The following is a 23,130-nucleotide window of genomic DNA, read 5'->3' as shown; positions in this document are numbered from 1 at the left end:
AATTGCAATTCAAAATATAGCTGGAATAGAATGGAAATAGGAGAAACAACTAAAAACCCTTTTATTTTCAAATTATCTTCTTTTACATTTCCTTGGCTGAATTGTGTGTTTAACTGATTTAAATTGTCTGAATGTCATATATTCTAGTGCGATATATTGAAGGACCAAGAGTAATTGTGAGAGACATCATGATTATTTTGAAACCTTGTGGAATAGGAGTCCAGTGATCTGATGTCTAGTTCTCCTTTTAGCTCTCTGATAAGGCCATTTTTTTTTTTTTGCCACACTGGGCCTTAGCTTCCTCAATTTAAGAGTTGGATTCATTTTCAAAAAGTCCTTTATTTAAAAATTTAAGGAGAGGAACTTTTTTTGTTTTAAAATTTAATATTGAACATATAAATCTTCTAAATAAATGTACTTCATATATGCTATTATCAAATATTTATTATTTAAGTTCCAAATTTTCTCCTTCCCTTTGACCCCCTTTATCATTTTTAAAGCAGTTAGAAGCAGTCTACATGGACAGAGGGAATGGATGTGAGTCAATTATGCTGGGATGTTATTAAAAAAATGAAAGGGGTGAAAAAATAAATACACAGGCAGAAGGGGAAGAGAGAGAGAATGGGAAAATTATATCATAAAAGAGAAATGCAAGTAAAATCTCTTTCAATGGGGGGAAAATTAGAGAGAGTGGGCAGATAATGCTTAAATCTGACTGAAATCAGAATTAATTCACACATAGAAGAACATATAGATGTAGATTCTCTCTCTCTCTCTCTCTCTCTCTCTCTGTCTCTCTGTTGCTCTCCCTCTCTGCATATAATAGGAAAGAAAGGAATAAAAGAAAGGGGGTTGATAAAAGGAAGGATGGAGTAAGAAAGGCAGCAGTCAGATGTAAAACAAAGTTTGGAAGAAGGACAGGATAAAAAAAGAGAAGGATAAAGAGAAGAAAATAGGATGACGAAAAATAAACAGTGATCAAAACTATGAAAGTGAGTGGTATGAGCCCACTCATAAAATGGAAGTGGATTTACAGAATGGAATAGAAACCAGAATTTTACAACATGTTGTTTTTAAGAGATGCACTTGAAAGAGAAAGACACAGAGTTTAAAAAAAAAGGAGAGAGAAGAATCTATTAACTGAAGTAAAAAGGCAGGAGTAGTAATCATGAACTCTGACAAAGGAAAATCAGAAATAGTCTCAATAAAAACAGACAGGGAAACCACATGTTGACAAAAGGTAGCATATCAATAAAGTCATATAAATTTTTTTATATAATATGGCTAATATTGAAGTGTTTTGCATGATTTCACACATATAATTGATATCATATTGCTTGACTTCTCAGTGGTTCATATGGAGAGATGTCAGAAATAGGTGAAAATAATACAGAAAGCAAGAGGACCTAATGGAAGATGAAATTGTTAATACAGATTAATTCTAGATTTAGTTTTAAGGGATCTGATTGTGCTGTGAGTGTATGGGGAAGCTGTAGTGTTCTATACTTTATTCTTGTGTTCCCATTGTGAAAGTTAGTCCACAGTTTGGGTGACAATAGTTTTAAATCAACCATACACATTTATCAAATCTCTTCTCACTTGAGTGTTATTTCCAATCATATTCATACAGTTTGGTTAAGATTTGAAAGTCCAATCCAAGAACCTCCTGTCTGATCCAGAAAACCCTCTCAGCTCAATGACCATTAGTAAGCACTCACAGGTGACAGAATTCATCCTGCAGGGCTTCTCTGAACACCCCAAACTCTGGATTCCATTATTTGGCTGTTTCCTCTCCTTGTATATGGTGGCCCTCACAGGCAATGTCCTGATCATCACAGCCATCACACTCAACTCAAGCCTCCACAGCCCCATGTACTTTTTTTTGGTCAACTTGGCTACAATGGACATTGTCTGTACCTCCTCCATTCTGCCCAAAGTGCTGGAGGGGCTGCTCTCAGAGGAGAACACCATCTCCTATGGGGGCTGCATGGCCCAGCTCTTCTTCCTTACTTGGTCTGTGTCATCAGAACTGCTTCTTTTGACAGTCATGGTTTATGACCGTTATGTGGCCATCTACCACCTCCTGCATTACAGCACTATGATGAGCAAGACACTCTGCAGTGCGTTGGCAGCTGGCGTGTGGCTCATCTGTGCCTTCAATTACTCTATACATACTTGTCTGAAGACACGACTGTCCTTCGGTGGACCCAATGTGGTTACTCATTTCTTCTGTGAGATCCCTCCTCTCTTGTTGCTCTCCTGTACTTCTACTTATATTAACAGTGTCATGACTGTCTTGGTAGGTGCCTTCTATGGTTTATAAATTTTCTTCTGACCTTGGTGTCCTATGGGTTCATTATCTCTGGCATCTTGAAAATTCAGACATCAGAGGGGAAAAAAGAGAGCATTCTCTACCTGTTCATGCCATCTCATTGTGGTGTCTATGTATTACACAGCTGTGTTCTATTCCTATATAAGTCCTATTTGTAGCTATAATCCAGAGAGGAGTAAACTGGCTGGTGTGCTGTACACTATGCTGAGCCCAACTGTGAATTCTCTGATCTATACCCTAAGGAACAAGGAAGTCAAAATCGCCTTTAGGAAGCTTTTCCCCTTCTTTAGAAATTAAGTAGTTATTTTCAAGCCTCTTCCTATTGGGTAGAGGTATGGTATAAGCTTATTTATGCCAGTAGTTGAAAAAATTCAACTTTTGAAAATGATCTGCATTGGCAATATCCTTTTGATGCTTACCATGATCTTATCTATTTGGAGTTACAAGGCTCAGATTTATGGGGTTGTTGATATTCTTTTAAGCATTATTTCAATTAGAAATAGTTGCTACCAGCTTCATATTGTTACTTGGGTTATAGCTCTATGACTGAATATTTTCTCCTTTTCAAGATTAAGTGAAAGAACTAAGTATCCTTTCAGGTTATATTTATCTTTTGTTCTCATTATTTATATATCATCTATCTATCTGTTTCTCTCTCTCTCTGTCTCTCTCTCTCTGTCTCTCTCTCTCTCTGTCTGTCTCTCTCTCTCTGTCTCTGTCTCTGTCTCTTTGTCACTCTCTCTTATCATGTGTCCAAAAGGAAATAGGACAAACTTGACAGAGTCTTGATTTTCCCTTGGAGTCAAAAAACCTAGATTTAATTCTAATCTTTTGTGCATACAGACCCTGCAGCTTATAATAAGCCCCCTAATCTCTTAGTACTCTGGAAAACCCTTTAAAACTAAATTTCGGAGTAAGCCTTGATCTGCCTTGATGAAGGTAACTTCCTTCCCGAAAGTTCCCTATACTAATGAAACCATAGTACCAGTTCCAAGTTGTTGATGGGTAGGCATGGCCACAACCATACTTTTATCTAAACTAATTTATATATTCAATGCCATCCCAATTAAATTACCAAGATATGTTAGTGAATTAGAAAAAAAATAACAACAAAATTCATTTGGAAGAATAAAAAGCCAAGATATCAAAGGAATTAACGAAAAAAGAAATAAAAGAAGGAGGTTTAACAATATCAGATCTTAAACTATAATATAAGAGAATAATTGTCAAAACTCTCTGGTACTAGCTAAGAAATAGAAAGTTAGATCAATGGAACAGAATAGACAAACACTGTATAAGAGGAAGTAAATATAGTATCCTTATATTTGACAAGTGTAACAATTTAAGATTTTGGGATTACAATTCATTATTTAGTAAAAATTATTGTGATAATTGTAAAGCAGTAAGACAGAAATTTGACGTAGTCCAATATCTTACTCCCGTTACCAAGAAAAGGTCAAAATGGATATGCAACCAAGATATAAAAAGAGATATTACAAGAAAATTTGAAGAACATGGAGCATATTATTTATCAGACTTATGGCTAGAAAAACAATTTGTGAATAAACAAGATATAGAGAGCAGAGTAAGGTGTAAGCTGGATAATTTCAATTACGTTGTAATCTTAATAGGAGAGACTGAGTCTGATGACTTTGCATGGCCTTACCTTACTTAAATCCAATTCCCTTGCAAGTCAGTACATCCCCTTCCTGATGTCATTGGTCCTCTTTGAGAACAGAGAACAAACAGTAACAATAGCAACAATCATATGATTAGCAAAGTCCCCATCTCAGACACATACTGTCTTAGTGGCTTTGGATAAATTCCTTAACCATTCAGAGTTCCAGGTACAGAGCAGATGCCGACTTGTATCTGCTAAGGAGCTTTATCACTGGGAGCTCCCTAAACCCGTTAAATTATATGTCCAGGAAGAAAAAAAAAAGTACATATTTTGGTTTCTGAAGATTCAAAGACAAAAATGAAACGATGTTTGACTTCAAGGTGCTTATTATAATTTACTAGTGAAAAGAACAATTCAAATTCCCCAGTATTTTGATCTCTTTCATGAAGATCAATACCATTCTTTATTGGAGAAAGACAGTGTGCTATGATGGAAAGAGACATTGGGAATGGAGCCTAAGGACTTCAGTTTGAGTTTCCAGCTCTGCTCTGAAACCTTGGGCAAGATATTGAACTTCTCTTGGTTTCAGTGTCTTCATCTGTAAGATAAAAGGTTGAACTGAATGACCTCTAAGTTCATTTCCAGCTTTATGATTAAAAATACCTAACCAAAAGGAATCAGATGACTTCCTGGGCTGTTTATCTCAATCTTTAATTACATGAATCCCAAAATTTATTTCTGACTGAATTCCCTTTTATTATGTAATTCAACACAAAATCATGAAGTTCTATATTTAAAATAAGGATGATGTTATTAATTATAAATTATATGTATAAGACACTTCATAACTTGCAACTTTTTTTATTCATTATCTATTTTGGATCTCATGACAGTGCTGAATTCTCATTTAACAGGTGAGAAAATTAAGGTTTGGAGGGAGATGATACAGGGGATTGCAAAATTAGTGACTTGTAGGAGGGAATTTAAGGCAGAAAACATTGAATACCAACCAAGGTCAAATTTTGTTTTCATTGATGAAAAACTTGTAAAGCATAATTCACTACTAATCTTCAATCCATTTGTTTTCTTCTTTTACTAGGCTACAATTAAGCTGGGAAGTGAGTGGAATCTCTAGGACATAGTACAAATCACCCATAATTTCCCACCCAATGGCATGGATGAACCAGACACTGGTTACTGAGTTCTTTGTGAAAGGATTCTCTGAAGCTCCTCACCTTCAGCCCTGGTTCTTTGTCTTTTTCCTCTCTCTACACAGTGGCCCTCTCAGGGAACATCCTCATCTTTGTTACAATCAGTTTTAATTCCACATTGCACACACCTATGTATTTCTTTCTAGTCAACTTAGCTGTGGTTGATATCCTGTGCGCCTCCACAATTCTACCAAAGCTGCTTGAAAACATGGCAGGTAGAAAGACCATATCTTATGAAGGTAGAATGGCCCAACTGTATTTCTTCACTTGGTCCTTAGGAGTTGAGTTGCTGCTTTTCACAGATATGGCTTATGATCCGTATGTGGCCATCTACCATCTTCTCCACTATAGCACCATGATGAACAAGAGGGTCTGTATGCTGTTAGCTACTGGTGTTTGGTCCATCAGCATTCTCACCACCAGCATTAATAGCAGCCTTATGGTTCGATTTTCTTTCTGCCACTCCAATGTAATCAATCACTTTTTCTGTGAGATCCCTGCTTTAATGAAGCTCTCCTGCAGCCCTACTTACCTGAATAACAGGAGATGTATTCCTAGCAGTGGGGAATTTCATGATCACCATGCTCTCCTATTCTTGCATTATCTCCAGCGTCCTGAAAATCTACACCACTGAGGGCAAAAAGAAAACCTTCTCTACCTGCTCCTCCCACCTCATTGTGGTCAGCATGTATTACAGCATTGTAATATACACCTATATATGGCCATCTTCCAGCTACTCATTGGATAAGGATAAGGTTGTGTCTGTGATATACACTTCATTCGCTCCTACTCTCAACCCTCTCATTTACACCTCGAGGAACAAAGAAGTCAAAGTGGGACTCAAGAAAGTGTTCTCTTTCTTCAAGAGATGTTGAGCTCTCCAGATGCTGAAGCTGTGAATGAGGAGACTTCCAAATGGCCTTCCAATAATTCTGGCTTTGTATTAATGATTGAGCATTACTAATGTTACAAAGTCTTCTAATCCAAGACATACTTCTCAACTTTCAAAAATGTTCTTGTTCTTCTGGACACTTATAGAAAATGAACTTTGCTCACACTTCCTGATGTTTGAAGACATAATTTTTCTAGAGATTCCTTTGGTACTTTCTTCTCTATCATCTTTTGTAATAGGGAAATAAAACTTTTAAGTCTTTTTTAAGAATAATACACAGTTCAGAGGTACACTTGAATACTTCACTTGTAAAAGTCTTAACAGTTATTTGTTAAATCTCATTGGAGGGGTCAAGGTATAGTAGATAACACCATTTTCAGACATTTGTGTAATCAAATTGCCTTTTTACCCTCCTCTTTCTGTGTAGTTCTCTCCCTGTGCAGATTTTGCATTCTTGTTTGTTTATCAGAAAAAAAAATCATTCCATGAATTAACTGCCATGTGGACTTAAAAAAATGTCTGCTGCTAACTAGTTGTATGGTCTTGGACAAATCATGTACTTTTTCTGGACTTTGGTTTCCTCAACTGAGGTAGGCCCTGACTTTTTCACAAAGTAGTGGATATTGATTGAAAAATAATTTCTCATTTCTTTTAGGTTTGAATACTTAAAATTATCTTTTACAATTTTTTTATCCTTTCAACAATGCTATGGAATACATATTAGTTTTTCTATTTTTCATATGAAGAGTTAGAGGTTCTAAATGATTAAATAACTTGTCCAAGACCATGAAGATAGTAAATTAATGTCAACAATGGAACAAAAATCTTCTGTCATTTTGTTGAGAGATCTTTCTGCTAAGCCACTCTATCTTCATGAAGCATAGGAAAGTGCATGGAAAAATTTCAAAGTAGTATGTACCATAAAAGATTCTTCCCTGAGGAGGTCACTTAACTTTTATTTGCCTCAGCTTCCTTAACTATAAAATAGGGATGATAATAATAGAACCTACCTACTAGGGTTGTTGTAAAAATCAAATGAAATAATATTTATTAAGTGCTTAACACAGTACCTGCTACTCCAGATCCAGAGCCAGAGGGAAGTAAGCACTTTGAGAATTGACTTTTACTTAGTAGTGATTGATTCCCAAAATGATGATCCCTTGAGCTAAAAATACATGTTTTGGGGGTGTTTAAGACAACCTGGCTAAACATGGTGTTGGGGATGGGCAGCATTGGTAAGTATGTCTTTGAGTGACTAGGAATGAGGAGAGTTTCATTTGGTCATGAGTGCCAGGGTCCTCTAATCTTGGAGGACAACTCTTCTGTATACAGGGGTAAAGAAGCCCTTTTTTCCCCTAGGCAATTGGGACAATAAAACCTCAACACTATCTTCCTTCCAAAGAGGCTTATATATTTTAGATGATTCTTTCAATTTCATTTTTTCTTCCTCTTGCCCCTGGGAAGGGAATCATCATTTTTATAATAATCGATACCATATGTGTAATGAATATATTAATAGATTAGATTTTTCAGAATTGCCTCTTTGTGAGTCACAAGCTCACAATGTAGTTGAAATGATCAATCAAACCTTTGAAAATGCTCACAATCACTGACATCCTTGTTCCTATGTACCTTAAGTGAAGCAAATCAAAGATTGTAGAACCTGTTCCCATCATAGAACTCTGGTCCTGTGACCCACCAAGTCACGATCACCAAAGACTGAACTCCAGAATTGTATTGTCTTCCATTTGTGGGTTTGTCATGGGAAACAGCTCAAGCCTGGGAAATGATTGTTTGTGATCCTCCTTTCCCCTTCCCTTCCCACTTCTGATTTATGCACAAAATCTCTGTCTTCACTTCAGCAAGGTGGACTTCTGATCAGGAGAATTCCCAATCTGCAAATCTGTTCCTCATAATGAAACTCATGAAATGGCTACCTGATTACTGGCACTTTGTCTCTGGCCTGCTGTTTCCTCATTCTCATGTTAGAGACTGGCTCAGTAAAATCCTGTTAACATCCCAGAACTCCACACTCCATATTTGTCTCATAACTCCACATTTTGCAAAATGAGCAAAATGTACTTTTTAGAAATGCACAAAATTAAAATCTGTTGTATCCTTTGTTATTGAAAAAATAAGAATAAAAACAACAAAACATAGGGAGTGTACCCCTCAAAGCCTGGAAGACCTGGGGTCAAGTGTTCTCTGAGACATATTGTCTGTGTGTCCTTGGATAAGTCAATTCATCTTTTCATGTCCTAAGATGGAAACTCTTTATGTTGAAATGAAGGTGCTGACCTGTGTTGACAAAGGGGATTTCCTCATCTGGGAGTTACATTTACAATAAAAGAACAAGTCCAGAAACAATGTGTAATGCAAAGGAAACTTATGGTAAGTATTCTTCCCTCATTCTTACTTGAAGAAGTCCAAATGAGAGTAGTTCTAGTATATGTTTGAAAGGAGGATAGAATTGAGTTTAGTTTCATTTAGTGCAGCCACTTCATTTTAAAGGAAAAAGAACCAAGATCAAGATACAAGAAACAACTTTCCTGAAGTCAAAAAGTTTCTGGATTGAAGAGCTCAGACTAGAGTCACTATTACTCCTTCCTTACTCAACTGTATTTTCTAGTCTACCACAATGGATCAGAAGCCCATGAATTTGAACCATATACCACAGGTAAGTCCACGCAAAGGGATCAACAACATTAGATAAAGAGTTGAGAGATCTAAGACAATACCTATCTCTGTCACATTTTTATTTTAATTTTTTAAATTTTTATATAGTTTATTTTGAACTTTAAAAAACCCCGCATTTTCATAACATAATAGAATTGAAAAAAAAAGTTGGTTGTACGTGAAACTACAAATCTATTGTGTACAACTTGCTATTCCATATAATAAAGTGATCATGTAACTTTCTTTTTTGTCCTTTTTTTCTTCCCGCCCTCCCTAGAGATGGCTACCATTAGACAAAAATATGTATTTATGTATGTATGTATGTATGTAAAACTATTCTATACATACTTCTATTAATCAGTTGTTTCTCTGAATGCAGATAGTGTCTTCTTTCATACATCCTTTGTAATTAATTTGGGTATTTAAAACAGTCAAAATGATTTATTCACTCAAAATTTTTCTTAAAAAATATTGCTGTTACTTTTTAGAGCACACACTTGGTTCTACCCATTTTCCTTTTCATTATTTTGTGAAAGTCTATCCATGTTTTTCTGCAATAAATGAGCTCATCATTTCTTCTAGCACAGCAGTATTCCATCACAATAATATACCACAACTTATTTGGCCATTCCCAAATTTACAAGCATTACCTCAGTTTATAGTTCTTTGCTACTATAAAGAGAGCTGTGATAAATATTTTAGAATGTTCTTTTTCCCCCAATCATCTTTGGAAGTAGACCTAGTAGAGGTATTGCTGAGTCAAAGGCTATAAGCAGTTTAATAACTCTTTAAGCTTAATTCCTCATTGCTCTCCAAAATGGATGGATCAGTTCACAGGTCTACCAACAGTGAATTAATGTTCCAATTTTTCCACATCCTCTCCAACATTTGCAACATTCCATTCAATCATTTTAGCCAATCTGACAGATAAAAAATGATATCTAAAAGTTGCTTTAATTTGCATTTCTCTAATGAATAATGATTTAGTGAATTTTATATATTTTTACATTACCAAACATTTAAAGAACCATTAATTCCAATACTATATAGATTATTTGGGAAAATAGGTGAAGAATAAGTCTTACCAAACTCTTTTTATGATACAAATATGGTGCTGATACTTAAGCCAGGAAGAGTCAAAAACAGAGAAAAAAAATTATAGACCAATTTCCCTAATGAGTATGGATGCAAAAATTTTAAAGAAGATATTAACAAATAAATTATAGCAACTTGTCACAAGAATAATACACTATGACCAGGTAGGAGTCATACCAGGAAAGCAAAGCTGGTTCAATATTAGGAAAGCTATAAGCATAATTCATCATATCAACACACAAACTAACAGAAAACACATGATCATCTCCATACATGCAGAAAAAGCTTTTGACAAAATACAACACCCATTTCTATTAAAAATACTATAAAGCATAGGAATAAATGGAGTCTTCCTAAAAATAATAAATAGCATCTACCTAAATCTGTCAGCAAGCATCATATGTAGTGGGGACAAACTAGAACCATTTCCAATAAGATTGGGGGTGAAACAAGGACATCCATTATCACCACTGTTATTCACTATGGTACTAGAAATGTCAGCTTTAGTAATAAGAGAAGAAAAAGAAATTGAAAGTATTATTCTAGCCAAAGAAGAAACAAAGCTATCACTCTGTGTAGATGACATGATGGTATACTTAGAGAATCCTAGAGAATCAAGTAAAAAACTACTTGAAATAATAAGCAACTTTAGCAAAGTTGCAGGCTATAAAATAAACCCACACAAGTCATTGGCATTTCTATACATTACCAACAAAGCCCAACAGCAAGAGATAGAAAGAGCAATTCCAAGTAAAGTTACTGTAGACATTATAAAATATTTAGAAGTCTACCTACTGAAACAAATCCAGGCACTACATGAACACAATTACAAAACACTTTCCACACAAAGAAAGTCAGATCTAAATGATGGTAAAAATATCAGTTGTTCATGGGTAGGCCGAGCTAATATAATAAAAATGACAATTCTCCCTAAACTAATTTACTTATTTGGTACCATACCAATCAAACTACCAAAAATTATTTTATAGAGTTAGAGAAAATCATAGTAAGATTCATTTGGAAGAACAAAAGATCCAGAATATCAAGGGAACTAATGAAAAGAAAGTGAAGGGAAGGTAGCTTAGCCATTCCAGATCTTAAATTGCATTATAAAGAAGCAAACATCAAAACTACTTGGTAGTGGCTAAGAAATAGAGTGGTGGATCAGTGGAATAGGTTAAGTTTGCAAGACACAGTAGTCAATGACTATAGTAATCTATTATCTGATAAACCCAAACACCCCAACTTCTGGTATAAGAAATCACTATTTGATAAAGCCTGCTGGGAAAACTGGAAAAGGGTATGGCAGAAACCAGGTGTAGACAAAATAAATTAAAAATGGGTTCATGATCTAGATGTAAAGACTGATACTGTAAGCAAACTTGGAGAGCAAGGAATAGTTTACCTATCAGATTAATGGAGAACATAAGCATTCATGACCAAACAGGAGGTAGAGAACATTACAAAATGCAAAATGTATAACTTTGATTACATTAAATTGAAATGTTTTGCACAAACAAAGCCAATGCAACCAAGATAGAAGGAAGGTAGAAAATTGGGAACAATTTTTTACAAGGACATTATTTCTAAAATATATAGAGAATTAAGTCAAATTTATAAAAATACAAGTCATTCCTCAATTGATAAATGGTCAAAGGTTGTGAACAGTCAGTTCTCAGATGAATAAATTAAAGTCATCTGTTGTCATATGAAAAAATGCTCTAAATCACTATTGATTAGAGAAACAACTCTGAGGTACCCCATCACACCTGTCAGATTGACCAACATGACAAAACAGGAAAGTGATAAATGTTGGAGAAGATGTGGGAAAAGTGGAACACTAATGCCCTGTTGGTGGAGTTGTGAAATGATCCAACCATTTTGGAGAGCAGTTTTTAACTATGCCCAAAGGGCTATAAAAATGTGCATACCCTTCGACCCAGTAATAGCACTTCTAGGGCTGTATCTCAAAGAGATCATAAAAATGGGAAAAGGACCCACATGCACAAAAATTTTCACAGCAGCTCTTTTTGTGGTGGCAAAGAATTGGAAATTGAGAGGATGTCCATCAATTGGGAATGACTGAGCAAGTTGTAGTATACGAATGTGATGAAATTCTATTGTGCTATAAGAAATGGTGAGCAGGCAGACTTCAGAAAAACCTGTAAAGATTTGTATGCTCTGATGCTGAGTGAAGTGAGTAGAACCAGGAGAATGTTGCACAAAGTAAGAGCCACGTTGTGTGATGATTAACATTGATAGACTTAACCCCTCTCAGAAATACAAGGATCTAAGACATCTCCAAAGGCCTCATGATGGGAAATGCTATCCACATCCAAAGAAAGAACTATGGAGTTTGAATACAGATAAAAGCATATTATTGGCTATTTTTTTTCTTCTGTTATGTTTTGTTTCCTCTTTTTGGTTTTTCCTCCTATTGATTCTAATTCTTCCTTACAACATTGCTAATGTGAGAAAATGTTTAAAAGGAATATATACATATAGCCTATATCAGATTGCACACTATTTTGGGAAGAGAGGTGGGGAGGGAGGGGGAGAAAAATTTAAAACTCAAAAGCTTATGGAAGTGATTGTTGAGAAAGCAAAATAAATTAATAAAAAAGTGGAAAAAAGAAAAAATCATTAGATATATCTTTGGCTACTCAACATTCTTGGAAATTTGATTTTTACTCATTGATTGTCATAGAATTACTGATCTTTCTTAATCACTCTCTTTATTTAAGTTTCTGTCTCCTAGTTGTGTGGCTTTGGGTAAGTCATTCAAGGTCTTTGTGTCCTCAAATTCCTCATCTATTAGATGAAGAAGTTGAACTAGGTAATCCCTTAGGTTCTTTCAACATCAAATTATCTATATGATCCTATGGGTGATATGAATGTTTAGAATCACTGTTTAGAAATCTGCCCACATTCCTGCTGGTGATCTCATTAAGCTGGGTCACAAGGGAGAGAGGGCAAAGAGTCTCACTTGTGAATAACAAAACCAATTAAAAAGAAATAATGACATTGATGATGACTGGCAATGTGACACCCTCTTTTTCCTCCAGTAAGGTCCCATTTCAAATAAGTACCCAAGAAATGTATATACCTTGCAGACCCTACTTTAGTGCCCACAGAGCACTAGAGCTCTTCACTTATTGCTCTAATCTCTCAGGTCTTCTTCATGCTGTCTGGGGTAAGGGTCTGCTTCTTCAGGTTAAAGAACAGAATCTTATTCTTAAACAAGAGATTCTCATTTCAATCCAGATCATCTCAAGTAGCAGTGATAAGAATGAGGCTGGAGTATGAACCCACTAAGAATTCTCTGGGTCTGGACCCTTTGACCTTCAGAGTGGGTATATTCACTTTGGAATATACTTGATGCAAACATTATAGTCCATATCTTTTTTTCTTTTCTTAGTGACATAATAGCCTCCTATTCCTTGGTAAATGAAGGCACATCCAGAGTCATTACTGGAAGGCTGTTTCATATAAATATTTTAGCTTGTAGTTTAGACATCTCAAACATCTCACCAGCTGGATTAGAATGCTGATTTTTCTTGGAAAACATCTTCAACTCTCCCACCTGTGTGCCCTGTGTGCCTGCATTCATACATTTCACTCTGCCTCATTGCCCTCTCCATTCCTGTCATATTTTCCATTTTTCAAATTCCAGGTCACATTACCCCTCCTCCATAAAGTTTTTGCAGGTGAACTCAAGCATAATATTTCTCTCCTTCCATGTAATTTTCATATGATTTTGTTCTTCTCCTGAATATTTCTTATAATGTTGTTTTATGTTGTGGGCATTTGTGGCTATACATGTTGCATCTTTCCTGGTAAACTGGAAACTCTTTAGGAGAAGCAAGTGAGTATGATTTATTTTTGGAATTAACTTGAATAGGGGACACAGCAGAGTTTGTAGATTTTATGGAAAGTATCTATGTACTTCACATCTAACTTGAAGTAACATTGTCATTTTTCCTTTACCAAGTAGGATTTTATTTAGTTATTTTTCTGCCTGGGAAAAAGGAAAAGAACATTAAATAAGGCAAATACAGGTGTTAATGAGGTAACCCTACAGAGAAGGAAGTTCAGAGCCTAATAAGGCCTCGATACAAAGGAAGGAAGAGTTAAGTCTGGGCAGGAGAGAAATTGTCCCTAGGAGAGATTTCTGTTGCAGTTTTATGGGAAGGGCAGAAGAAAGGAAGGAAATGTTAGCAGCATCTCAATGCATACACACCTCTAATCCTTAGTTGAAGCTTCACCGTTCAGAGCCCTTTCGGACCTTAATTTGATACTAAGGAAAGTCTAAATGGGAGGCTAAAATTTTGCATTTGAACTATTCTACAGGGCCAAAAATAATGCTCAGGGAAGTTATTTCTGCAAAGTCTCACTGAAAATAACCCTGGTCATTGGTACTTGAATCTTGCCAATAGGACACTAGATCTTTCTGCAGAGTTAATCTCACAGCAGCTTAATGTTGCCCTGGGGAGGACTTTGTCTGTTTTTTTTGGGGGGGGGGGTAGGCAATGGCATTATGTGACTTGCCCAGGGTCACAGAGCTAGTAAGTGTTATGTGTCTGAGGCTGGATTTGAACTCAGGTCTTCCTGAATCCAGAGCCAATGCTCTATCCTCTGTACCACCTAGCAGCTCATCAGAGCCCTGTCTTACTCTTAAACAAAAGAGTCTCTTTTCATGTGATTTGAATCCAGATCTATTCAGATTTCTGGAAAAGGGATGTCGTTCTAGAGCTGATTTGGGGTTGGGGATTTGTTGAGTAGAACACAGGAGGCAAATGTACTTTTACAAAATTATTTATGACACTTTTCATCAGCAAAGTGGTTGGGAACTGAGGAATTAACTTTTTCCTGTGGAGCCTCCATGATGACCCTGAAAAATCTAAGACAGAGGCAGTTGTTTTTGGGTCCACAAGATGTAGGCTTTTTAAAAATTTTCAATATTTTAAAAATTTAGTTGTTTATTTTTCATACTCACTTAATTTTTTTGAGTAATGAATTCTGTCCCTCCATTCCATTCCTACCCTACCCATTTAGAAGTCAAGAAATGTGATATTAATTTTACATGTGAAATCATACAAAACATAGTTAAATATTAGCCATACTGCAAAAAAAAAGAAAGTGAAAAAATTATGCTTTAATTTGCATTATTTCTTTGGATGCAGACAGCATTTCTTTTCATCATAAGTCCTTTGGAATTATCTAGGATTATTGTATTGCTCAGAATAGCTATGTCATTAACATTTGTTGTACAATATTGTTGGTACTGTGTGTGACTTTTCCCTGGTTTTGCTCACTTCACTCTCCATCATTTTGGATATGCCTTTGAGGTTTTTCTGAAACTTTTCTGCTCATCATATCTTATAGCACAACAGTTTTCCATCACAATCATATTACCACAACTTATTCAGCCACTCCCTAATTGATGGGCATCCCCTCAACTTCAAATTGACCTTGTCTTAGTATACAGTGAGAGATGTTGGTTTATGCCTAATTTCTCACAAACTGTTTTCCAGTTTTCCCGGTGATTTTTGTCAGATACTGAGTTCTTATCCCCAAAACTTAGTTCACATTGATCAAACAGTGGATTTCTAAGGTCATTTACTACTGTGTATTGTGTACCTAATCTATTCCACTGATCCACCACTCTTTTTCTTAGCCAGTACTACATTGTTTTCATCATTACCACTTTGAAATACAGTTTGAGAATTGGTATTACTAGTCTACCTTATTCCATATTTTCCCCATTGATTTCTTAGTTATTTTTGATATTTTGTTCTTCTAGATGAATTTTGTAATTGTTTCTAGGTCTAGAAAATTATTTTTGGGTAATTTGATTGGGATGTTATGGAATACATGAATCAATCTTGATGGAATTATAATTTTTGTTATATTGGTTCATCCTACCCATGGACAATTAATATCTCTCCAATTATTTAGATCTGACTTTATTTGTGTGAAAAATGTTTTCTTATTGTGTTCATATAGTTTCTGGGTTTGTCTTCGCAGGTATACTCTCATGTATTTTATACTGTCTGTAGTTATTTAAAAATGGATTTTCTCTTTCTTCTCTTCCTGTTGGATTTTGTTGGTATTATAAAGAAATGCTATGGATTTCTTTTATCCTGCAATTCTGCTAAAGTTGTTAGTTATTTCAACTATTTTTTTAGTTCATTCTCTAGGTCTGTAGGTATGCCATCATCTGCATATAAGTATAGCATATCGTGTGTAAAGAGTGATAGATTTGTTTCATTTATTTTTTTGTTTCTTTTATTCTTATTCATTCAGTTTTTTCTTGTTTTATTGCTAAAGCTATCATTTTTAGTATGTTATTGAACAATCGAGTTGATAATGGACTTTCTTGCTTTACCGTTCATCTTATTGGGAAGACTTCTTGCTTATTCTCATTACAGATAATGCTTACTGATGGTTTTAATAGATACAACTTATCATTTCAAGGAAAGCTACATTTATTCTTCTGCTTTCTAGTGTTTTAATGGCAATGAATGTTGAATTTTATCAAAAGCTTTTTCTGCATTGTTTGAGATAATCATTTATTGTTGATATGGTCAATATGATGATAGTTTTCCCAATATTAAAGCAGCCCTGCATTCCTGGTATAAATCACACCTGGTCACAGTATAATAGTGTATAATCTTTATGATTTTTTGTTGTAATCCTTTAGCTATTATTTTACTTAAAATTGTTGCATCAATACTCATGAGGGAAATTGATCTATAGTTTTCTTAGTTTTTCTTCTTCCTGGTTTGGATATCATTATTGTATTTGTGTCATAAAAGGAATATGGTAGTAGATCTTTTTTGTTTCCTTTTCCAAATTGTTTTTCAAAATATAGTATTGAAATTAATAATTCTTTAGAAGTTTGGTAGAAATCACACATGAATCTGTGTGGTCTTGAGGATTTTTTATTTGGGGTTTCCTTTATGTTTTTTTCAATTAATTCCTCTAAGACAGGGTTACTTAAAAGTTATATTTCCTTTTCTGCTAATCTGGGCATTTTATATTTTTAAAATATTCATCAATTTCATTTAGATTGTCATATTTAATGATGTATAATTGGGCAAAGTAATTTGCTTTAATTTAATCTTCAGTGGTGGTGCATTCATCCTTTTCATTTTTAATACTTATAATTTGATTTTCTACTTTCTTAAAAATAAAATTAACTAAACGGTTTATTTATTTTTATTGATTTTCTTACAAGACCAGATTCTAGTTTTATTAGGTCAATGGTTTTTTAAATTCAATTTTTATTAACCTTTACTTTGATTTTTCAGGGTTTTCAACTTGTTGTTTAATTTATAATACTATTTGTTCTTTTTCTAGTTGTTTTTAATCGCATTCTCAATTCTTTTCTTTGTTTCTTTTTCTTTTTTTTTAGCTAGGCAATGGTGTTAAGTGACTTGCCCAGCCAATAAATGTCAAATGTCTTGAAGCCAGATTTGAACTCAGTTCCTCCTGACTCCAGGGACAGTGCTCTATCTACTGTACCATGTAGCTGCCCCATGCATGCTCAATTCTAGACCTGCCCTTTCACTATTTTATCAATGAAAGCATATAGAGATATATAATTTCTCCTAAGGACTACTTTGGCTATATCCCATAACTCTTAATATGTTGTTTTATTGTTGTTGTCATTAAAGAAAAAAAATTGTTTCTTTGATTTGTTCTTTGATCCATTCATTCCTTAGGATTTGATTATTTAGCTTCCAATTAATTTGTAGTATATATTTCCATGGCCCTTCACTGAATGTAACTTTTATTGTATTATGGTTTGAATGTGATTCATTTAATATTTCTGCTTTTCTGCCTTTGTTTGTGAGGTTTTTTGCCCTAATATATGGTTAATTTTTGTGAAGGTGCCATAAACAGCTTAGAAAAAGGTATACTACTTTTTATTTCAGTTTAATTTTCTCTAGAAGTCCGTCATATCTAACTTTTATAAAATTCTATTCATCTCCTTAATTTCTGTATTATTTATTTTATCATTAGATTATCTATTTCTGAGAGAAGAAAGTTAGGGTCACTCACTATTATAATTTTACTCTTTATTTCTTCCTGTAACTCATTTAACTTTTCCTTTAAGAAATTGGATGCTATGCAATTTGGTACATAAATATTTAACATTGATATTACCTCATTGTCTAAGATAACTTTTAGTAAAATGTAGTTTCCCTTCTTTTAATTGGGACTATTTTTGCTTTTGGTTTGTCTGAGATCATGATTCTACCCTTGCCTAAGCAAATTAAATTATGCTCCACCTGCTTATTTTTTGTGTGTCCGTTTCAAGTGTGCTTCTTACGAACCACATATTTTTGGATTCTGGTTTCTAATCCATTTTCCTATTTACTTCCAATATATGGTTGAACTCACCCCATGGACATTCAGTTATGATTAGTGTCTATTTCCCTTTATCCTATTTTCTTCTGTTTCTTCTTCTTCTCTCTCTTTTTATCATTTCCCTCCTCAAAAATCTGTTTTGCTTCTAACTACAGCCTCCCTTAATCTGTCCTCTCTTTTATCATCCTAATAAGATTACCCTGGATAAGATACATTTTTACACACAATTGAGTATGTATATCTATTCCTCTCTGAACTAGATCTGATGAAAGTGAGGTTCAGCATTGCTTGTTAATCCCCCATTTCCCTCTCTACTGTAAAAACTCTTCTTTGTGCTTTATTGTGAGAAATATTCTCCATCCTACCTCTCCCCTCCTCCTTCTCAAAGTGTATCCCTCTTTCTAACACCTTCAATTTTTAAAGACCATTCCAACATAATTAACTCACCTCCATTCCCTCTGTCTATGTAAACACTTTTTAACTGACCTAATGATGATAAGTTTCTAAGGAGTTAAATGTGTCATCTTCACACATATGAATGCAAACAGTTTAACCTTATTAAATCCCTTATGTTTTTTCTTTCCTGTTTACTTTTTTGTGCTCTCGATTCTTGTATTTGAAAGTGAAATTTTCCATTCAGCTCTACTCTTTTTATCAGGAATGCATGAGAGTCTTCTATTCCTTTAAATATACATTTTCCCCTGAAGGAGTATACTTAGTTTTCCTGGGTAATTTATTCTTACTTTTCATTCTAGGTCTTTTGCCTTCAAGAATATCGTATCCCAAGTCCTCCACTTCTTGAAAGTGGTAGTTGGTAAGTCTTGTGTGATCCTGACTATGGCTCCATCATATTTGTATGTTTCTCTGTCTGCTTAAAGTATTCTCTCTGTTCCAGGAGCTCTGGAATTTGGCTGTAATTTTCTTAGGAGTATTCATTTTAGGATCTCTTTCAGGAGGTGCTCAGTGGATTCTTTCCACATATATTTTAACTTTCTGGATTGAAGATATAAGGGCAGTTTTCTGTGATAATTTCTTCAAATATTATATCTAGGCTTTTTATTTCATCATGGCTTTCAGTTAGTATAATAATTCTTAAATTTTCTTTGATCTATTTTCTGATGAGGGACTTTACATTTTCTTTTCTTTTTTTTCATTCTTTTTGACTTGATTTATTGTTTCTTGATGTCTCATGGAGTCATATGTATTTTTGGGGGGGAATTATTTTCTTTGGTGAACTTTTATACCTCTTTTTCCATTTGAATAATTGTATTTTTTAAGGATTTCTTCAGTACCATTTTGTGCCTTTTTTGCTAAGCTGCTGTCTCTGTTTCATAATTTTCTTGCATCACTGTCATTTCATTCCCCAATTTTTTCCTCTACCTCTCTTATCTGATTTTTAAAATCTGTTTCAACTCTCCTAGGCATTCTTATTGGACATAAGTCCAATTGAATGTTTTTCTTTGTGGCTTTGCTTGTAATTGTTTTGATATCATTGTCTTCTTCTGAATTTGTGTCTTGATCTTCCCTGTCACCATAGTAGATTTTTAACTGTCTGGTTCATTTCTTATTCTTTACTTACTTTCAGCCTATGTCTTGACTTTGAGCTTCATGTTAAAGTTAGGCTTGGTTCCAGGGTGGAAAGGGCATTCTCCCAAGCTTCAGTTCTTTTTTTTTAATGTACTGCTGTTTTCAGAGCTCATTGTGGAATTCTATATGATTTTGTGCTTCCAGGTTGGTCTGACTCCAGAAAAGGTGTGGTCACTGCTCTTCTGGCTTATGCTCTGGTCTTTAACTAGGAACGGACCTTGTTCCCCTGCAGCCACATGTGCTAGTTCCATCGACTTGGAAGTATAAACATGTTCCCTGCTCTCCTGCAATCAAAACTGCTAGTGTTTCTTTCTGCCTTGTAGCTGAGACACAGAGCCTTTTCTCCCTTATGTACAATTATAAGCATTCCTTATAATTATAAGCATTAATAATTACAATTATTAGTATTATAATATATTCATAATTATAATTGTAAGCATTCCTCTCCACCCTGGAACTGCTGCCAGGGCCTTTTTTTCTTTTTCTTTTTTCTAAATCTTTCCAGATCCAGATCTCTGATATAAAATTTAGTACTATCCTATTATCAGATGGAAAAACCAAGGTTCTAAGAGGTCACATTTGTTTGTTTAATATCACAGAGCTTAATAGTGTCAGAGCTGCAACTCAGAACCAGGTCTTCAGATTCTAAGGCCAGTGGTTAGTTGTTTCTCTTTTTTCTGTACTATTTGTGATAGTCTTGTTCTTATCTGTATCCCCAGTGCTTATGACAGTGCCTGGCACATGGTAAGTACCTAACAAATGTTTATTACACTTAATAGGAAGAAGTAATATAAATAATATATGGTCCTTGTCTTCAAAGAGGCAAAACAATGGGAAAAAGGTGTAGCATGAAACAGAAGAAAGAGTGTTTCAAGAAAAGGATGTGCATGTCTAAAATGTGATTTCACTTAGAGGTAGAAGGTATTGGTTAGGGAGTGAATTTTACATTAATCTCATTTGGGACAGGTGCTAATGTTGTCATTTTTAATATGTGTTTTCACCAGTTATCAACAATTTTTATTTTGTATATATGTACTCCAACCTATTTCTACCCCCAATCGATTTTGAATTTTAATGTAAATATGTACATTTTGTTTCTGCTAAAGTTCAGCTCACTCATTTCATACCACATGAAGGGGCCTCTCTTTTGGAAGACATCAACCGCTGTTGGATCTAGGAGGCATCTTCTGGGCAAATGGCAGTGAGCAATCAAACAATAGTGACTGAGTTTATCCTGCAGGGTTTCTCTGAGGCACGTCCACTTCAGCTGGCCCTTTTCTGCATTTTCTTCTTCCTTTACCTCATGGCCCTGGTAGGCAATGCTCTCATTGTGGTGGCCATAAGACTAGATTCAGGTCTCCATACTCCAATGTATTTTTTCCTTGCCAGCCTGGCTATATTAGATATTAGCTGCACAACCACAGTTCTGCCCAAACTGCTGGAGAACCTTGCCGACAAGAAATCCATCTCCTATGTTGGGTGCATGACTCAGTTGTATTTCCTTACATGGCTTTTGGGTGCTGAACTGCTACTCTTCACAGCCATGGCTTATGACAGGTATGTGGCCATCTGTCACCCCCTCCATTACACTACCATGATGAGCAGAATGGTTTGCATCCTTTTAGCTGGTAGTGTGTGGACCATTAGTGCCATCAACTCATCAGTACACACTGGCCTCATGATTCAGTTAACCTTCTGTGGACCAAATAAAATTAATCACTTTTTGTGTGAAATTCCTACTTTGCTACAGCTCTCCTGCACCTCCACATACCTGAACAATACCATGGTCGTCATTGCAGATATATATTTTGCTGTGATTAATTTTGTGCTCACAATGATGTCCTATGGCTTCATCATTTCCAGCATCCTGAAGATCCACACCACAGAGGGTAAGAAGAAAGCCTTCTCTACCTGTTCCTCCCACCTCATCGTGGTCATTATATATTATACCACTGTTATATACACATACATCCTCCCAGGCTTTGGGTCCTCCATGGACAATGGCAAAGTAGTGGCTGTTCTATACACCACTATCAGCCCCACTTTAAATCCTCTCATTTACACTCTACGTAACAAGGATTTCAAAACAGCCCTCAAGAAAATGTTTCCATTCAGTAAATAAATAATTGTAATTTGTCCATATGACTTGGTTGTAATTTTATCTTGGAGATTCCAGTATTAAAATATGATGTAAAAGGCAATATAGGTTCTATGACTCAGTTATTGGATTTATAGCATGATTTTCACTCAGAATATAAGAGCTAGAATGGATCTCTGTGGCCAACTTGAGCCTTTGTTCAACATCACACCTTGGTTGTACTCTCAACTTCCTTATTTTAGTTTTGCGCCACACAGCACCCTCTCACTCACCATAAGCTTACTTGTCTTTGTCCTCTTACCATTTGTTCCCAATGAATCAGTTGCCAACCAAATTCTGTTGATCTTTTCTCTGCAATATCTCTCACACCATTTCCTTTCTCTTCACTCAAATCATATATCCCAGGTCATGTTCCCATCATTCATATCATTTAGAGCATATCTAATTACTCTATTTGCCTCTATCTTGCTCCTTCTTCTATGCAATCTAGTCTTCATCCGTAACTCTCCTAAAGTCCAGGTTTTAATCATGCCTTTTTCCTACCAAAAAGTTTTAGAAGATCCTTATGACAAATGGAAAAAGAGAAAACAATGTATTTTACCTTCAAGTTTAAGGTTCTTTCCAATCTCATTATCTAAAACCACATGTTTTTATCCATGTCTTACATTATTCCTTTATGCACATTACATTTTTCCAGCCAAACTATGCTGCTTGTTTGCCTTGAATGCAGATGGAGAGACCATTGGACTTGGAGTCAGGAAAGCCTGAGTTTGAATCCTACCTCAGACATACATTAGTTATGTGACCCCAGACAATTCACCCAAGTTCTGTCAATTTCAGTATGCCCATATCTAAAATGGGGATAATAATATTGCCTTTCTCACAGGATCATTGTGAAGATTGTGAGATAATAGGTATGTAAAGTGCCTTTTAAATCTAAAAGAGCTATACCAATATTGGTTATTATCTTTACACTTGATGAATAGCTGGGCAAAAAGTACTGGATTTGGAGTCAAAATATAGGGATTCAAATCCTACCTCTTCTACTTAATACTAGTGTGACTTTGAGCAAATCCTTTCATCTCCCTGAATTTCAGTTTTCTCAGCTATAAAATGACAGTCTTGGACTAGATGATCTCTGAGGTTTTTCAGGTATAAATTAATGAGTCTATGATGTCTTTCAACTCTATTTCCATAAATTTATACAGATAGTTCCAAATTCCTGAAATTCATTTCCTCATC

At 35.1% G+C, this 23,130-nt stretch overlaps 1 protein-coding gene and 2 pseudogenes across 1 annotated transcript; all 3 read left to right on the top strand.

Moving 5' to 3' along the window:
- The first annotated feature begins 1,696 nt into the window (after positions 1-1,696).
- On the top strand, positions 1,697-2,629 carry LOC114042129 (annotated as a pseudogene).
- A 2,502-nt stretch (positions 2,630-5,131) lies between these two features.
- LOC114042152 lies at positions 5,132-6,039 on the top strand (annotated as a pseudogene).
- Positions 6,040-20,985: 14,946 nt separating this feature from the next.
- Positions 20,986-21,912, top strand: LOC114042132 (olfactory receptor 13A1-like). The gene has a single exon (XM_027860809.1). The coding sequence runs from the start codon at positions 20,986-20,988 to the stop codon at positions 21,910-21,912; it is 927 nt and encodes a 308-aa protein (XP_027716610.1).
- The last annotated feature ends 1,218 nt before the right edge of the window (positions 21,913-23,130 follow it).

This window comes from Vombatus ursinus, unplaced genomic scaffold (genome assembly GCF_900497805.2).
Source record: "Vombatus ursinus unplaced genomic scaffold, bare-nosed wombat genome assembly UNPS02014264.1, whole genome shotgun sequence".
Classification (NCBI taxonomy): Eukaryota; Metazoa; Chordata; class Mammalia; order Diprotodontia; family Vombatidae; genus Vombatus; species Vombatus ursinus.
Note: the sequence above shows the minus strand (reverse complement) of the source record. Positions and strands in the feature narration are given on the sequence as shown.